We start from the raw sequence: 19540 nt of genomic DNA, 5'->3' as shown, positions 1-19540 counted from the left end.
CCTCGGTAGGCGACTGGGAGCTGGGGCGGCCCCGCGCAGCCCGTTCCCCGTGCAGCTGGCTCCGGGGTCGCGGCGGCGTGGAGCCTGTCAGGTTGACAGCCTTAGCTCCCGCGAAGAAAAGCTTTGGGCGCTTACTGGTAGGGGATGGTATTTGCTAACACCTTCCCCCCCGCCTTGCTTTCTCTGTTTTAGACAGCATCGCAACAGGAATGACGGTGAACACACCTCTCTGCTTCAGGGGAAAAAACATCCTGGCCCCCATGGTGCGCGTGGGAACGCTGCCAATGCGGCTCCTCGCGCTGGACTACGGCGCCGACATCGTGTACTGCGAGGTATGAGTGGGATGGCTGGGGACGTGGTTACTGCCAACAGAGTGAAGGATCGCGGGTGGATGGGAAATCTGAGGACGTGGTTGCAGAGAACTGACTACAGAAACAGACTTGGCTTACTCAAGGACATTCCTTTTCCATATTCTTTCCATTAAAGATATGGATAGAGTAGCTCAGCAGAATGCTTTGAGCTGTCATCAAGTTATGAGTGAGCCATGCCATAAGACTGCTTAATTATTTCAATTAATTTAGACAAAGCACTCACTATAAAGTTATTTATATTTTACAGCAGTAGCTTACTTTTGTTTCTAGCATAGTAGATAGGTGAGCAAAATAGATCTTATAGAAGTACACCATTGTTCTGCTCATAAAAAAGTGAAATTGCTTCTGCCAGGTTCTTGACAATAACAGGCAAAGCATTCACAGGTGGGTTTTGGTGTCTGGCCCTTACATTAGACTAGGATGGCTCTACCCTGTGTCCACACCTTCTGGCATAGAGATCAGAGGTGCCAACAATTTGCCTGTTCTCCCTAGACCAGCCACAGCCTTTCACCAGGTGCTTGAACACTAGCTCAAGCCATAATCTAACAGTTCCCCTACAGTCATCTTTCATAGTTTGAAACTTTGAGTGCAATGCTTCTGTTTGTTGTTTTGTTTGTTTGCTTGTTCTACTTTTGATAGTTATTTTTATTATTATATTTATTATTACTTAATAAAACAGATAACTGCCTACAGCTGGAAGGTTTGTATACTTTTACTCATTAAGATTTTTCCCCCTTTGTTCTCAGGAGCTGATTGACATAAAGATGATGCAGTGTAAGAGAGTTGTAAATGGTAAGCATGGTATTTCTTTTGTTAATATCTGTAAGCATTCTTCTTTTTATGCAAGAGAAAAAAAATACCTTGCTGAAGTCATCTTACAGTGATCACAATGAGATGTGGATACCTATAATCCCTCTAAACAGTTCATAGAAACTTAAGTAAGCTTTTGTAGTGCCATTCTTACACCTGTATGTTTCTGTACAGTTTTAGACTTTCATTCCTATTTCTCCAGGCACTTCATTTGTTCAGCCAGGGAAACCACAAGTCATTTTAGAGGATTGAGCTAACCAATTAGTAACACTGTAGGATACTGGAAAAAAAAAATACATATATGTCTACTAACATATGGTTCTTCCCTACCCTTTACAGAACAGGAAGAGAAACCTCACCATTGACTTAAGCTGTTGCAGGGATTCAATGAGTTTTCTGTTAATTTTTGTAACAGAGCTTAGGTCACTGGGTAGGCAGGTGAAGGGGATAGTGCTGGGCTCAGCTCACAGCCACCCCCTGCATGCCCTACTGCTACCAAAACCTTGCGTTAGCCCGTTACAGTGCCCAAGAAACACATTCATTCAGACTTTAGTAGAGACAGCTTATGATCAAGAGTCTGTATAAGTATTACCTGTTGGTAGCATTATTACGGAAGGAATGAATTTGAGGTCTTACTGTCATTCTTTCTTTAACTTCAGGTCTGGGGCCTAGATTAGGCATAACATGATTTTCACAGCCAAGTTCTTAAAACACCTTCATAAGTTTCACAACAGATGAGTGAAATGAGAAACAGCTTTTTATAGCATCTCTGTTAGGGAACAGAAGTCAACCATAAGTCTACATTCCATTCTTGCCTTTCTGAAAACTAGTGTTACATTCATTCTGGCTTGTTCCAGTGCTGTTGCTCCCCCACCAAACAAGTTGGGAGATAATTTGGGAGTACCAAGTAATGGAATCTGCAGTTTGCAAGAAATGTTCTGCAAGGATTTAGTGAAGATCAGGTGTCACTGGTTGTTCATGGAAATTTTGCTTGGTAGCATTTTGTTTATATACAAATTGTATAGTCACTACTTCCTTTATGATTACATTTGCATATTATTTGTCTGTTTTAATGTTTCTCACTGCATATAGAAGTACTTGAAACAGTAGACTTTGTTGCACCAAATGAAAGAGTTGTTTTCAGAACCTGTGAAAGGGAGAGGCACCGTGTCGTCTTTCAAATGGTAAGAAAGCAAAAGCAGGTACTCTCCTAAACAAGAAAGTGCTAGTTACAGTCTTAATCTAAGTCCAAAAGAACTCTGTATTACAGATTATCTATTCTTTGATGCTTCAGATAAAGATAAAATTTCACGTAACATTTGTTACAGAATTTTTAAACTGTTGGTACACATGCAGTTAACATGCTGCTATATAAGTTTTCTATACAAGTGTTTTCAGAAAAAATGGTTAAGGTGAATTCTGTGCTCTCTGAAGTCATCTTGTTTTTGTAATTAGTTTCTTTATTGTATTTTCAAACATACGCATACCAGCAATGAATTACAGTGATGCTTGATCACATGCTTTAATCTTGCACTGTGAGCAGCCTCACTGGAAAGACTAAATGATGTTGTTTATCTAAGAGAGCATTAGGATGTGCATTAATGTTGCTTAAATTGATGGAGGAGGGAGGCGGCATTAGACAATGAAAAAGACTTTTTCAGGGATAACAATATCTCTGGAATAAGCTGTAGGTAAAGGCTATTGACTCCTTAGAGATGGAAATTCTTAAAAACAGGATATCTAATTGTGACAGACTGAGAACATTTGGTACTGTTGTAGGTTAGGAAAGAGGCTTGATCTCTTAATTCTTTTTGCATCACTTATTGTCATTCACTGGTTGACATGCTTAAGCTAAATGGTTTTGCTATCTGTTGTGCTGCGACAGGGTCTCTTTTACATTGTATTAAATGTTTAGAGCAGATCTAGTTTTACATGTGTGGAAGTGTACTTTTTATTCACTTGATGCTATTTTGTAATTATATACTCTTATTTTATCATCAGGGTTCAGCAGATGCTGAAAGAGCGTTGGCAGTAGCTAAGCTTGTGTAAGTCATCTACTCTCACACCATTCCCACTCTGGCTTCATAGTTTTATCGTTGGTAGTGGTGGTTGTGGCTTTTTTTCTGTTGGTTTTTTTTGGGAGGGGGTTATTTTAGAGAAGACAAATTGTAGAGATTGAAAGGATAAAGGTAGGTCTTGATAGGTTCAAGAAAAGTGTTGGTTTGTTTTTTTAGAACTGAACAGTATAGGATAGTACTGATTTACATCTTGGTGATCAACAGTATAACAATGTAGACTGCAACTTCTATTTAAAACAATTCATACTCAAAATAGTAGCTGCATGATTTCTATGCAGGGATTGAATGGCACTTTTCCAGTGCAGTGGGTGTGTCCTTGATCTTTCCAATATGAAATTCTGTGGCCTTATTAGCAGGTGTGTAATATTCATTATGCCTGCTAATAACTCCTATTTGTGTGATTTGAAACCTCTAGTAAAATACTGTGCAGAAATGAAAAGTGCATCTCAAACACTTTGAAAGGTGTTTTTAAGTCTCCATTTTAAATAGATGAAATTTCCATAAGACTTGTTGACACTGGTGAATTTGGTGGTCAACGTGGTTTATATCACTTAATTCTAGATAAACACATTTAAGATGAGTATTTGCAGCTTCTGCACACTGTTCATCAAAACACTTAGCCTGGTTTTCAGACTGCTGTTTAAGTACATATATAAATGAGAAGCTGGAAATTCATAAGTTCAAATAAAAGCTTAACTTTGAATTTACATTTAAGCCTTAAAATGATGAAACGGGCTTCCTGGTAAGGTATCTATTTCCTAATTCTTGTTCTAGTATGCTGAAATACATTTTTCTCATTTCTTCTATTTCAGAGAAAGTGATGTAGCTGGTATTGATATCAATATGGGCTGTCCAAAAGAATATTCTACTAAGGCAAGTGAATTTTGATTTTATTGGAATCTTTCTCTCGTTGATACCTTCTATAGAAAAGGCTTCCAGTTCAGAAGACTCAAAGCTCCATTCTAGGGAATAAGCCTGGCTGTTATGTGTAAACTTTGTCTTCTGGTCTTTGTATTACTGGCATTTTTAGTATTTGGAACTGTCGTATGGAACTATAATGCTTTGTCCTTTAAACAGAGATGACAGTATATTCACATAATTAATACTTTCTCTTCCTAATTTTATGTTATCACTTCTTTCCATCTGGAAGCTTTTATTGTCCTTCTATTAAGGCAAAAAAGGCAAATGAGGGCTTGAAGTCTTCCCCACCTCCTATTATCAATCTAAGCATTTATAGAACTTGGATATTGTCTACTGTTAAACCAAGTTGCATGCGGATCAAGTAAACTATTCTTTCCATCCCCAAAATAGAACTCTGTGCTAGTTTATTGTATCTGGCGCACAAATAGACATAGCCAATTGAAATGAGATATCTAGTTGTTAAATGCAGTGTTATTAAAACAAGGAATAGTAGTGGCCAAACCTGATGCTACCAAATATGCCCATACCTTGCATGATGCCATGATGTTATACAGATCTCTCATTCTCCTTTTTCTGTTTTTAAGCCAAGAAAATATTTTGTTTTAGTGAATTGTATTTTCCAGAAATGGAATATGTTTCTTGATTAAACTACTTTAATAGGGAAAGGGTTTATTCTAGGTCTTAAAGAGATAGAGACTACATGAAGTTTTGGAACAGAAGAACCAAAGAGCCTTAATAACTGTATGTAGAGTGTTTAAGAGATGACTGATGGGTTTTTCCCTCACAAAGAATACTTTTTCCTTGGTAGCATATAATGAGCTTAAGGACAGCGTAAGGCATCTTTCAGATATTTAGTACCTTCACTTAAATAGTTTGAAAGTCATAAGATTAATCAATTTACAGGTACATTTTCTCTTCTGTTATGTTTAGCTTTGTAGATTAGCTTATAGTCTAAAGAAGAAATATTTTTATTCTTCTAATATTTAATCTGAGATAGTTTGCCTATGTAGATTTCTTGGGTAATTCCTGTTTTAGCCCCATTATCATTTTTATTGTTTTAATAATAATGCCTGAAAATGATATAGGGAGCATAATACAATAACAGAATTAAAAGTACCATAATAATAGTGGAATGGTAAAGCCTGGCTACAGCAAATGAAAGCAAGCTTAAATATAACAACTATGGACATAGAAATGAAGGAAAAGAGCTACTTACTTTTGGAAGGCCTCAGGTAGACAGGGATATCCAATAAGAGAAACCTCCATTGTCAGCCCTTAAATGAGGTCTGGGAAGGGGTGGATCCTGGCTCCACCCCTTCTGCTTACTCAGGTACATTGCTTGCACCTGAGCTCCCCAGGGTTGGCTCTGCACCTTGGTGCCCAGGTGGTCAAGAGGGCCAATGCCACCCTGGCCTGCATTTATAGTGTGGCCAGCAGGAGCAGGGAGGCAATCATCTCTCCTGTACTCAGCTCTGATGAGGCTGTGCCTTGAGTACTGGGTTCAGTTTTGAGTCCTTCTCTACAAGAAGGATATTGAGGTCCTGGAACATGTCCAGAGAAGAGCAACAAAATTGGTGAGGGATCTGGGGCTCAAGTCTTATGAGGAGTGGCTGAGGGAGCTGGGATCGTTTAGTCTAGAGAAGAGAAGGCTCAGGGCAGATCTCATTCTGCACTATAACTTCCTGAAGAGAGGTTTTGCTGGGGAGGGGATCAGTTTCTTTTCCCAGGCAACAAACAGGGCCTGAGGAAATAGCTGTAAGTTGTGCTAGGGGAGATTTAGATTACATATAAGGAAAAACTTTTGCTGTTAAAGAGTGGTCAGGTGCTGGAACGGCCACCAGGGAGGTGGTGGAGTCACTGTCCCTGGTGGTGTTCAAGAGGCATCTGGATGAGGTGCTACTAAATATGGTTTAGTAGCTTAGTGGTTGTATGGTAATTGTTGAGTCAGGCCTGAACAATTGATGGAGCACCTGGGGAAAGGTCAGCCCTGGGAGCACAGGTGAAGGCAATTCAGCTATGTGACAGGAAGGGGTGGAGCCTGGCTGCACCTCTCTTAGGTGCCATTTAATGGCTGACTGTCACTAGGGGAGGATCTCTGGTTGGAGACTCCTCCCTTGTAGAGTCTCTTTTGTAAGCCTTTAGAGAGAGATGAAGACCTTTACTTTTCCTTTCTGCACTGGTCCCTTTGCTGTTACAGTCCTGTATTGTCCTTCTGTGGAGTTAATCTTTTTGTCTGTAGCAGTGGTAGTAATGGGGAGAGGAGGATAGTAATATTGGATCAAAAGAAGTTCATACAGTTTTTTAATTTGTTATATCTGCCTATTGGTCTCTAGATCTATGTGTGCAGGTGAGATGGTGCTGAAAGAGCAGTCAAAATATTGAATTCAAAGTGTTCATAATATGTTTAATATAGTCACTTAAAAAAGCAGGTTAATTAAGTTTACACTGTGTAGGCAGGAATTACTTATGGAAAAATCCTGCAAACGTGATGTATAATGATCAAACAATATCCCAAGTGCTCTGCTGTCACTAAATGAGTAGGAATGGATGATTACAGTTGCAAAAAATGGCTTTTTGAAATCTCCTTTCACCTTGGCATAATGGGAGTGAGTTGGTGCCCTGAATTACTGCTTCATTATTCTGATGCTATGTGAAAGGAAATGTGTTTGCTATGCCAGGAAATGTGTTTCACCAAGCTGTTCACTAATGCTCCTGCATTTTGGATTTCTCCATTTTCTACTTTCTTGGTTTAATAAGCACTGCAGTACTCTTGCTATGGTCAGCTATTATATGAAATAATCAAGTTGAAAAACATGTTTTTCATGTTCCTAATGTCACAGTTTTTATGTATTTTCTCAGGGAGGTATGGGAGCAGCACTTCTATCTGATCCTGACAAAATAGAGTCTGTAAGTATTGTCAGTGTTTATAATTTGTTTTACAAGCAGCATTGGGTTTCTTGTCTATCAGATAAAATGATATACTCAGTTAGTGATTGTGTTCCTTAAGTATCTAAGATCTTTAAAGAGATACAATAACCAAATGTTAAACTGTTCTAATTTAATTGTATCTTGAAGTAAAGATAGTTTTGTTCAGGTCACTTCTGTAATCACATTTTTTTTTGTCTTTCTCCCCCTCTAGATACTGACTACTCTTGTTAAAGGAATTTGTAAGCCAGTAACCTGCAAAATCCGTATTTTGCCCTCAGTAAGAACATGAGTTGTTATACTTAAGTTCTTTATTTTAGTTTAATCCTGTAATTTAAAATCAGTTCTAGTACGTGGAGTTCTTATAAATTGACATTTTAGACCTGCTCTAGTGAAATAGCATTTGGAATTATAATTTGTTTGGCTTGCCAAACTTCTCTCCTGTAATTCAAAAACTCAAAGTACTAAACATTAGATGTTTACACGTGGCCTTATTCTATTGAATTCTGAATGTGGACATTTCCATAATCACGGCTTGTAGTCTTGTTCATTGTAACCCACTGAGTTAATCTCAAAGGCTTTGCTGATGGGTGCACACAGAGTGAAAAGTAAGAAGTGTAGATTATTGCTGTGTATGGAAATGATGGAGAGTAATACATGTGTGTAGGCACAGTGTGCTGGCCTTTGAATGCAGTGGCAGTCTGCATGAGGCTTAAATGAAAGGTGAAACTGTAGTGGTAGTGTTACTTCTCCAGCTCCCTAGCTTGTGCTCTAGAAACTACTCATATTCTGTGCGGCAAGGAGCTTTGTGTTTCCTGACTCCTGATTAAATGTATGTACAAAGGCAGTAATAATTACAGATGATGCCTGACTTAAAAAGGCTGCAGAAATTGTTTGATAGATTGAACACAAAAATTGCTAGCTTATATGAGGAGATTCATAATCTTTTGCAGAAGCAAAACTTCCATCACATCTTTAGAATGACTGTTTATAGATAGATTCTTGAGTAAAGTCATTTCAAGGGAATTGTGGTAGGAGTTATTTTGATACAACTGTTGCATTTTATTTTGTCAGTGTCTTTTCTAAATTCTAATTCTTTTCTAATTCTTTTCTAAATTCTTCTACTAACAATATTGTGAAAATATGTATTTTTAAATCTCCAGGTGATGTGCCTGCTCTTCTAGTGAGTGATGGTTTTGAAAATCTGTTTGATTACATGTTTAGTTGCTGTGATTGCAAATGAACTGGATAGACACTTCTGTAGGTGGTTGAATTGTAACTGAGCTAGCTGTTCAAATGTCATTTGCATGTACACTTAAAGTGATTATACAAACAAATGAAGTCTCTGATAAGAATCGCTACTCTGCATAAGATCATTTTGTTTCATAAGTGCTGTCTAATATTGTTAAACAAAAGCTGGCACTTCTGCTTTAGATTTCTATGTCTATCTTAGAGCCTCTTCCTATCTTTTCAAGCTGGTTTTGCATAGCATGTCCACTGTCAGAGCAGCAGGTGGGCTTCTATCTGTGTGTTTGTGCTACCTGGTAGGTGTTGCATTTTTTGCAGACTGTGCTATTTAGTGGTGAGCCTAGATTGCCTTCCAGCTTTTGAGAAGAAAATTGGCATTTAAAAAAAAATCTCCTTGACCCTGAAGCTGCAGAGCTATGCTATATAAGGCAGGCTAATCTAGCAGTGTACCAAATTTCTTTCTGCCTTTTAACAGCATCTTTCCTTTTTAAATACACATTGGGAGCTTCCTGTTCTTCACTGCTTCTTTGATTCACTAGTCATGTGTGAATGCCATTTGTATTTTAGTTACTATTTTAGTTAACTCTGAGGTGTTTCTAATAGGAATATTTATGAACACATGGTTGCATTTTAGGTTGATTTCAGAAAGCTTTCTCTTAATCATCCATCTAAGGTGTGTTTTAGTTACAGCTCACAGAGTAATGGTTAAAGAGAACTTGCTAACTGTTTAGTATTTCAAATAGCCCAAAAACCTGATGGAAAATACTCTTTAGTAGAGTATTGTGTTGTCTGGCTCAAGAAAGTTTGCAATCTGTGGTTTTGAGGAATTACTGAAAATGGATTCTTGTTCTTTCAATGAAGTATATATTAAATAGATATATGCTTTGAGAGCTGCTGTTGAATTATGGGGGTCACATGTCTTTTATGTCTCTTACTGAAAGACAAGAATTCTGGCATTTGTTTTGTATCTTTGAACTAAGGTTGTCATTCTCTTCTACCACTCAGGTTGAGGACACTGTAAATTTGGTAAAGAGAATAGAAAAAACTGGTATTGCTGCCATTGCAGTCCATGGAAGGTAAATCTGTTCCAGGCAAGAGTTTTACATCCTTGCTGTGCTTTGCTGGCAAATGTTGCACAATAAGATATGATTAGAATATACTCTGCATATAATATGTAATTCTCATTTCAACTGCTAGCTAAATAAGTATTCTTAAAAATCAAGCTAGTCATTAGGGAATTGGTCTTTTTAGTGCTAATGAATGCTTACTGCTATTTTTCTAGAAATTTAGGTTCAATAAAAACCAAATAAAACTATCTTGCACATGGGTCTAAAAATCCCTGCTAATCTGAATATGGAGTTACAGTAGCAATAACTTTAAATGTATTTGATTTAAAAGATTCACACTTGAAAAAATGAAATACGTAAACAAAATCAACAAAAATAAGTATTTAAAATTTGAGGTAGTTCTGCTGTGATCTAAATATGTACAAGTTTCTTAGGAGTTTTTTGGTCTTTTTTCCTTTGTTGGAAAGGAAGAAGGAGGAGAGGCCTCAGCACCCTGTGCACTGTGATGTGATCAAAGCCATATCTGAAGCAGTCTCCATTCCAGTAATTGCAAAGTAAGTTGGAGTAATTGGCTGTTATTGCAATATACCTGTATCTAACTTAAGATGTACTACTGCAGAAGAAAGATTTTTTTTTTTTCATGTGGGGGCAAATACTTAAGTTACAGGGCAATAATTACAAAGTATCATTTTCAAACAATGTCAGTGTGTTTTTTTTGTGTCCTGTCCATTAAAAGTTGTGTGGAAGTATGCAGTTTGTTTAAAACAAACTGTCTTCATTCTGTTTAAAAAACAGAAATTAAAAAAAATTAAAAGAAAATGTGCAGATAATAAAAAAGTAAAATGTAATCAACATTTCAATGGTCTATTGCTAACATAACCCATTTTTCCTCTTAGTTTTGAGATAATATCCTGAATGCAGTATCACCATTAATAATGTAATATCACATTTGAAAATACAAGGCTGTGTTAAAGCTTATAGAAGAGCAAATAAAACTTTCTGGATCATAACAGTGATGTTCATCTGTAGTGGAGGATCTCATGACTTCATCAAAGAATATACAGACATTGAGACCTTCCAGAAAGCAACAGCTGCCTCATCTGTAATGATAGCTCGTGCTGCCATGTGGAACCCATCTATCTTCAGAAAAGAAGGTCCTTTCCCCTTGAAAGAAGTCATGCAAGATTACATCAAATACGTATGTATTTTTTGGAAGATTTTCCTTGTGATTAATGTTATTTAGAATTTAGTCCAAATCTTAATACGGTGTCTTAGTTCCTGTTAGTTTCAGAGACTTAAACTCTGGTGATATTAAAATATACAGCATATTATGAGAGTCTTGCGAGTAAACCATCACTACTTCTGTTTTATATTGTGTTCAGTAAATAATTTACAGAAATCATTCAGAAAACTGTTTTTTTTTCTAGTGATTCTCTTCTTACATGCTGTTTCTTTAGTCCTGGTTTTTTGGCAACATTTTGTGAGGTTTATAAGGCTATCCAAAAGGCTATCCATCCAAGGCTACTCATCTATGGTAGTCTATGATGAGTAGGACAATTCTCTTGATGTTATTAGTGCAATTAATGTTGAACAGATAAGTGAAGGAATACTGACTACTCGGTTCCTGTCAGCTTTGTTTTTAGAAGTTAATTGCCTATCGCAAATACTGTCAAGAATTTTTAGCAGCCAGGAAGCCAAGGTTAGATGAGTAGTCTTGAATATATTGAGAAAACTGTACACTGTATTTTGCATTTCAAAAATGACTTTGAAATTCATCAAGAGACATGAAGATTACCTAATAAAAACTTATATGGTGTGTTTTTATATACTTTGTCTTTCTCAGGCAGTGAGATATGATAATCACTATACCAACACAAAATATTGTTTGTGTCAGATGTTAAGAGAACAGTTGGAAACTGCTCAGGGTAAGAAGCTGCATGCAGCACAGTCCACACAGGAAATCTGGTAAGCATGAGCTTTGGAAACAGAGATTGTGTTCTGTAGCAGATTGCAAACCAGAAACCAGTTCTGTCTGTAGCACTGCCTGGCACTTCCGACATTCAGAAGTTGGAAAAAAATGTGTACTAACCATTTTCAAGTTTCCTCCATGTTCAGGAGTTAAAAGGGTCTAACCCTAAACGTATCTATATAGACTTCAGCTAATTTGAGAGGTGCTCAGACAGGAGTTTATCCAATATTTGCATCAATTTATTCAACTGAAAAATAGTTTTATTATTCTATAGAGGTGGTCTGGATACTAGTCCTCTTTCAGAGCTGTGGGTTGTTGTGGGGTTTTTTTTTTTTAAGGAAAGCTTTCCACGTGCCTGTGGGTTCTTCATGTTCCTGGGATTTTTATGACATAATGCTTGTTTTAAATGAGCATGTAGAGATGAACTCAAAACAGTATATGAAGATAGTCTGTATGATACTTGCATGCACTTCTCTTGTGCCACTTCTCATATCTGAGCATTTGTGGCAACTTCCTTGAGGAAATTGCAGGTTAGTACTTGAAGTGCTGCACTAAAAAAAAAAACCCACAACAACAAGAAAGTTGCATAGGCAGATGATAGGATAAGGTAAAGTATTTTAAAACTAAAAGATGGGAGATCTGGATGGGTTGTTTAGAGGAAATTTTCTGCTAAAAGGATGATGAGGCACTGGCACAGGTTGCCCAGAGAAGTTGTGGGTGCTCCATCCCTGGGGCAATTCAAGGCCAGATTGGATGGGGCTTTGGGCAGCCTGAGCAGGTGGGTGGCAACCCTGCCCATAGTAGGGTTTGGAACTAGATAATCTTCAAGGTGCCTTCCAACCCAAGGCATTGTATGATTCATGAAATATAGTAGCTTTACTGAGTCTCTTATTCCCAGACCTCTAAAATGATGTGAGGTAAGTTCTTGGAAGGAGAAACTTCAGTTTGCAGTCTGAAACAGTTTTTTATATGAAAATAAAAGAAATGTTGAAAACTTGAAACATTCTGCAAATGAAATTACTGTTTTCTGGCAGTGCCTAATCAATGTTCTGTTCATATTTAAAAATGAATGTAAGTGCTTGCAATTCTTTTATCTGTTCACTGTGATTTATCAACACTTTCTCTCTGTAAACAACACCACGCACTGTTCTGTTACAACATCCAGAGAGGAGACTTGTATTTTATGTATAACAGGAGCCAGACTCCATTAATTGTAAGGAGCAGTGGAACTTGTAAAATATACTTACACTTTGCAAGTTAGTTTCATGTCTGCAGTGTTGAACAAATTTTACTGTAGTAACTTGCTCTTTTCTGTGTATAGTTTTCTAATTTGGTTAGAAGATCTGCAGTGTAGACCAAAATTGAAAAATTGAAACAATCTTTTACAACTTCAAATAAATATAGCCAAATGGATGGTGGTGTTCTCTAGTAAGTTAATAGTAAGGTGTACTATGTAAAGGAACCATTAAATAAGGTTCAAGCCTTTAAACAGGCCATTGGGGGGTACAGTGTATGCACATCAGTACTGGGCGAAGGTCTGGGGTAAAACTATGATACTTAAGTACTAATGATTCTTTAGGGCCTTGCAGAATTGAACACAAGCGGGTTTTATGTGTGATGCAATAACAATTGCAAAATTTGCTTAAGCACTGCGCATGCATAAGAGAGGTGCAGAGGAGAGACCTCTTAAAAATTCATTTTATCAGTTTTCATCAGCAAACACAAAGCCTTCTAAACATTGTTCCAAACTGACTGGTTAATATCCAGATAAAGAAATAACTTAGAGTTATGTAAGATGAGCTTATAGTCAGACAAAAATGTTAATGCTGCTGCCTTGTGGTGATGATGGTGTGTTGCAGCCCTAGGAGATTTTTTTAACCTCAGTACTGAGTGCAAGGCAAAGGCTGCTGCATTTCAGATGTAAGAATTTATGTAACAGCACATTCAGCTTCAACACTTTTCCACTTACTGCATTGGAGATAATGTTGTGGCTAGAGTGCATTTTATTGTTGAACAGCCTGGTATCATTGAGTACTCTGATCTTATTCAGCAAGTAAGTTTTCCAGTGATTTGAGGCACTTGCCAGTGATCCAAATCTTAGTTTCCTCCTGTGTATTGGAGCTTGCAGACAATACTCAAATTAGGCTAATAACTTGAATGAACACTGCAAGATGTGTATTTCCGATTCTGCCTGGAGTTTCATATTGCAGTTTAAATATATAGTGATGGAAATAAGGACTTTCTTCTTCTTGCATATCAGGTATGTCTGAGAATTGAAGGTGAAACAATATAATGTCACCATATAGAATATAGCTATACTTTAATGTGATTCTCTGCACATATATACTCTTTCAAAACAATTGCTTTCTATATTTTATCATAATTGGTTACAAAAAACCACAATCTGATCTCTAATACAAAGAAATTCCATTTCAATAGTGAAGCCTTTGAAATGTCTGAGTTCTATGAAGAAACAACAGCTGTTTTTGAAGCTAAGAAAACATCTTTGGAAACTAAGAAGCAAGATGAAGATGACCAGATGGAAGATCCAGATGTAATAAAAATGGCTGTTAGATTTGACAAGTAAGCATACAAATTTATTCTTTTCAGTAGCTTGCATTTGTAAAATGAATTTAACAATATTCTATAGTTTCTAGAGAGTAATGATTTGCATAGCAGCATGTACAGAGTGATTTTCTTTCTATGAAGCAATTTGTGCATGTAATTAAGTAATCACTAGTATCACTCTTCTTCCTGTGCTATTTAGATGTTATGGTATTTACATGTTCTTCAGCTTCAGGCATTCAGAGACTCAGTAAATTACTAAGAGTTCTAAGCAGTTAAAAATCAAGTATCTGTAGATAAGCAAATATGAATATACAAAAGGTATTGAGTTTTTAGATGTTACTTGAACTGTCTAATAAGAAAGTGGCATTTTTTCTCAATTTGAGCTGTAAAAGTAAACCACAAAGAGTAACAGGTAGAAGCGATTGAATGAGCAGCACTTATTTTGCTGAGTTTATTGACCTGATTTAAAGTAGTTCTGCTTATTAAATAAACTCTAAGCACAGTTATTGACCACAGATGTTTTTGTCTAGGCGAGAATATCCACCACAGATTACTCCAAAAATGTATCTTTTGGAATGGTGTAGGAAAGAAAAGCATCCTCAGCCTGTTTATGAAACTGTGAGTCAATCAAAACTTTTCAAACCTCTTCCTCTTGTAAAATTGCCGTTCTGAGACTTGGTGCACTGAGTTCAGTTTCCCAGTGCAGTATTGCTCTGCAGTAAGATGGTTCAGAAGTTATTTTATATATATAATGGCAGCTTATTTTATTATGTAGAAGTGAGATCTTCAGTTTCTGTGAAGGTGAAAGAAGTAGCTGCAATTACAGGTCATTACACAGAAGTCCTTGACTGAGTAACTTCTGTGATGTTAGAGTTTGGTTTCAGAATGTTTTCTTCTGTTGCTGGACACTGTTGAAAGTAGGAACTAAACTGGACGGGGCAACTGCTTGTTTGAGTTGAGGTTGTTACTTACTGTTGTGGATTTGTTCTTGTAATGCAAAAGTATTTGTAGTTTGGAGAAATCTTTTTCTAATCCTGATTATGCAAGGTTAAAGATTTATAATTATGGTAGTTTTAAGGGTGTTATTTAATGGGGAGTAAAGACAAGAATAGTAAGGAACCTTGACAGTCTTTGCTGTTTTTGACACATCTACATCTTTAATTCTTTTTTTTTTCCTCTGCAGGTTCAAAGACCACTAGATAAACTATTCTGTTCAGTGGTAACAGTAGCTGACCAAAAGTACAGATCAGCTCTGTGGTAAGTTAATGCTTTTGTAGCTGTACTGTAGTTATTTCTGATGTGTTGCTTAAAAGTTGTGTGACTTTAATAAAAAGATACCTCCTAAAGCTACCTCTGGGAGTAAGAAAGGATTAAAAATTTCCGAGAATTGAATGTGACAAGAGAGATTAAGTTCAAGTGAACTATTATTCTGTATCTTAATTCACCTAATACAATGGTCCACAATTTTAGTGGAAGGGGAGCACATAGGTGACCCGGTTCAATTGTGCCTGCAGAGAGTCCAGTAACAAACCAAGAGAGACAGAGGAGACATTTGAGGGGGTAATGTTTTCAGCCACTATAGCAGATCTCAATACCAAGTCAGGATTAGGTGACTATAGTGAAGCAGAAGACTCAGTTCAGTGGCTGGTCAGACTTCACAGTTGATCAACAGTTACATTTGGTACTGCTCTAAAGTTTCATGACAGTTTTTTGTTATCTATTAATACTGGGATTGGCTTCAGGCATTTGCACCTAAGTTGAACCTGATACAACTGCAGAGCTTAAACCTCAGTATTGAACACTTTAAAGTGGATAAATGCAGACAACAATTGCTGGTGTTTCTGGGACTACTGTTCAAAGACTTCAGGAAGCAAAGCTCAGCTGGTATGAAATTTTAAGAAAACATTTTCAAATATTGAATTTCACAAACATTTAATCTGAAATCCCCCTTGGAATTGACAGAATTTTTATTATTATGGAACAGTTCCTGCTTATGTCAGTGAACTTGTACTCCTACAAGAGATGATATTTCAGCCTGAGGTGTTTTTTCAGAAAGTGATTCAAAACTCGATGTTGTTTAATGATCATATTTGCAAAAGTCAGCTTATCTGAGGATTGCAGCTACTTGGCCCAAATGTATACTGACCTTTGAAGAGTTTGAGATGCAACTGTTCCTATCAGCGGAGGCAAATCAACATTGACTCCTAGCAAGATTCAAATCACTTCTGGAACTGCTATTTTTCCTTCTACTGTGGAATGACTACTGATGCTGTGTATTTCACCATGTTGCATCAGAGACAGGAAAGTAATTGTTTTGGCAGTGTAGAGACTTCAGTTTCTACTTTTACCTATGCTCTGTTTGCTCTTCAGGGACAAGTCCAAGAAACTAGCAGAACAGGCTGCAGCTATTGTCTGTCTGAGAACACTGGGTGTCCCAGAGGGAAAGCTGTGTGAGGGAGAAAACCACCTGATTAACAAACGCAAGAGAGAAGACCAAGAGCACAAGAGAGAAGACCAGGAGTGCTTGAACAACAGAGATCATGGAAAAGATCTTGCTGAGCCTTCCCATAAAAAAGCTAATTTTGCTGAAGAAAGTTCTGACATGAATGTGCCTAAGATGCAACGGTAGCATGGAGGTCAGAGGCTTCATACAACTACACAGAAGCTAGAAATTAGCTCCTATTTGTATATCTTGCTGTTCACACTTTGTCTGGATTCTGAGATGGCTAAATTCCCTAGCTGTGGAAAAATGCCACTAAGATCTACTGTTTACCACTTGCTATCCCCATGGTGCCTTTCAGACAGGGTAAATCAGCAATCTGATTTTAGGAAAACGTCAAGAATATTATCTCAAACAATAAATTCTTTTAATATCAGACTCTAGGCTGCTTTGTCATTGACTTTATTGTTTCTTTTAAGATATTTATGGTATGCTGGTAAGAAATCTGAACAGCAGTAGTAAGCAGATGGAATCATTATGGAACTAAAGTACAAACATTTTAGTTGCAAATAGACATGGTTTTATCAAATGAGTTTCATGTATGACTTGAGGCTTTATTTACTTCCATCATATTGAGAGAAAGGATTTTGCAGAGAGGAGAACTTGAAAATAATAACACTAAGCATGACAATAACGTTTCTTCGTGATTAACTTCTACATCTTACTCTCCAGAAATGTGACAACAGAATTAATCACACTTTCCTGGTCTTAGGTATTACACTAGAGTCTTTCCAATAAGGAATTGGAGCTGAGCTTGGTAGCTGTGAATAATTTGAACAAATTAAGCTTTGAGCTCTTTTGTAACTTTAAGCTTGGAAATACTAGTAAATATTTACATATATATTACTAGCAATATGGGCATTGGAGTATGGCAGGCACATCCAACCTGCAGCCTGTGGGCTGCATGCAGCCTGTCTCAGCTTGCAGTGCAGCTGCCCTCTGCCCCGTGCCATCATGGTTCATTGTTCAGCATCAACCAAATATATCAGTGCACTTTTAACCCTACATGGGCTGAAGCCAGGACAAGGAAAGGGAACAGTGCAGTTCCAACTCAAGTTAGAAATAATTTTGTTTTGCTGCATTGGATAAACAGTCCTCTGAACAGCAAAAAATATGCAGTTATACTTTCTACTGTGATTAAGGAATTTGAGAACAAGTCTCAATCAATTTTTTTGTATATTTGCAACTCCATTTTCAGTCAGCATAAATACATGACCTGCGCATTTTTCAAATGGAATGGATAGAGTTATCAGGCATTCAACTAAGAAATCTGATCAAGTCTCTTTACTGACCTCACAAGCCCTCTGTTAACAGAGAAATACCCCTTACCTCACAATCATGCCTTATGTGATTGGTTTTGGCAGTATGTATATTTGTAATAACTGTTTTCAAGGATGCAGCATGGGAAAAATGAAACTTCATCAGAAATCTGACCAGCACCTTGAGACCTCACAAAGAGTTGAAACCACTGCCATTGAACCAGATTGAGGTTAGTTTCACAAAAACAAGGTCAAATATCCCACTGGTTGTTTGGTTTTGTTGATATCCTTTGTATCCTTTGTTTTAGCAAACTATTAAACATTAAAATGTTTTGTTATTCATATGTTAACTATATTACATATTTCATGAGGGCAGCTCCAAAAATTGTCTCATGATGTCAGAAGCAAAGGTTGATGGTATGATAATAGAGATTGAATCTTCCTGCCAATATTCCCTTTATATTTTGTTGCTGTCTGACAGGTGGCAGCAGAGAGATGGTCTGATAGAATGGCATCTGACATGGAAATGTGTATGAAACAAAGGTGTGTTGCTGAATTCCTCTATGCAGAAAAAATGGCACCCATTGAGATTCATCAATGCTTGCTGAATATTTATGGAGACCAACAAGTGGATGTGAGTGCAGTGAGGCAGTGAATGCTGTGTTTCAGCAGTAGCAACAGTGGGTCACTTCTGCTGGTACAGGCTTTTATGGGAATGGCATGCAGGGTCCTGTTCTCGCTGATGAAAATGCAGAGCTAATAGTGGTGACTGTGTTGAAAAACAATGTTGTGTAGCTGAGAATTAACTGAGTAGAGTAGCTGAGTAGAGAAAAAACTCTATCAAACAGTGTTACTTGCTCATTATATCCATTGTAGTTTCCATGGAAATCAACAGGTGGCATTATTTTTGGAGCAACTTATATACATGCAGCCCCAGACAGTTCTTCACCCAGTGTGACCCAGGTAAGCCAAAGGTTTGACACCCATGAAGTATGGCTGTGTGAGTTCTTGAAACATGACTTGATTTGCCTCAGTTGGCGGTGCTAGTGGTCTTAAAATCAGTTCATCATCATCTTCGAATTATCAATTCTGGTCTGAAGACAAAATTACAGGGATACTATGCCATGATTTCTGGAGTACTGTGTAAACGTGCAAAGTACGTGCTTGGATGTTCAGGATATTCATCAAAAGTCTTCCTATTTAAAATTTATCATCTTCTTCTTAAATGATGGTGCCAGTATGAAGCCATTGTTTTGTAATGGAAGAACAATATCTCACCAGAGATACAGATATACATTCATTTTAAAATGTCTGCTCTTCAGATCACAGAGTAATTCCTAGCAAATCTATCCAGTCATTATTCATTTTGTATACTGCTCCAAATACAGTTCAGCATACTTGAAATTGATACAACTTTTGTATTAGAATTTTATTCCAAAGCTGCAAAACAATTTGCAGTATTAAGCAGAAATGAAAGAAGTAGCCGTTTTTCTACTGAGTGCTGTCTGGTGGCCTGTGTTTATTTATAGTTTGGTGCAAATAATTGAAGAAAAAGTAATTTTTTAGGTCCTGCTAGCAGTGTGGTGGCTTGCAAGATCTCAGTATCATAGAATCAAGAAGTTTGATCTTGGAAAGGACACCTGATCTAACTCCCCCCTGCTCAAAGCAGGTCAACAGGAGCAGGTTGCTCAGGACTGTGCGTAGCTGGGTTTTGAGTATCTCCAATGTCGGTGAGTCCACAGCCTTTCTTGGCAACCTGTTCAGTCACCCCTATAGAGGGGAAAAAGTCTTGTTTCTCTTATTTTTGTTTTCTAATAAGAGCAT

The 19540-nt window shown here is 37.3% G+C and overlaps 1 protein-coding gene across 2 annotated transcripts; it reads left to right on the top strand.

The window, feature by feature from the left end:
- Positions 1–173: 173 nt before the first annotated feature.
- DUS2 (dihydrouridine synthase 2) lies at positions 174–16840 on the top strand. 2 transcript variants are annotated; one of them, XM_003209745.4, is made up of 15 exons: positions 174–332; positions 1118–1163; positions 2274–2365; positions 3183–3226; positions 4072–4132; positions 7040–7087; positions 7320–7385; positions 9359–9429; positions 9888–9974; positions 10450–10618; positions 11264–11385; positions 13829–13972; positions 14488–14575; positions 15141–15214; positions 16328–16840. In XM_003209745.4, exons 1-15 carry the CDS (start codon positions 210–212, stop codon positions 16584–16586), a joined length of 1494 nt encoding a protein of 497 aa, XP_003209793.1. In that variant the 5' UTR covers positions 174–209; the 3' UTR covers positions 16587–16840. The 2 variants fall into 2 exon arrangements, with proteins under 2 accessions (XP_003209793.1, XP_031411296.1); XM_031555436.1 differs by lacking the exon at positions 7320–7385.
- Positions 16841–19540: the final 2700 nt, after the last annotated feature.

Source organism: Meleagris gallopavo, chromosome 13, assembly GCF_000146605.3.
Source record: "Meleagris gallopavo isolate NT-WF06-2002-E0010 breed Aviagen turkey brand Nicholas breeding stock chromosome 13, Turkey_5.1, whole genome shotgun sequence".
NCBI lineage: Eukaryota > Metazoa > Chordata > Aves > Galliformes > Phasianidae > Meleagris > Meleagris gallopavo.
This window is presented reverse-complemented; position numbering and strand designations above follow the sequence as displayed.

Bases quoted from the DNA above. Each gene is read 5' to 3' on its own strand.
- DUS2 (XM_003209745.4), top strand. From the start codon at position 210: ATGACGGTGAACACACCTCTCTGCTTCAGGGGAAAAAACATCCTGGCC. The intron at 7,386-9,358 runs GTAAGAACATGA...TCTACCACTCAG, and splicing joins AAATCCGTATTTTGCCCTCA to GTTGAGGACACTGTAAATTT. The intron at 11,386-13,828 runs GTAAGCATGAGC...CCATTTCAATAG, and splicing joins CAGTCCACACAGGAAATCTG to TGAAGCCTTTGAAATGTCTG.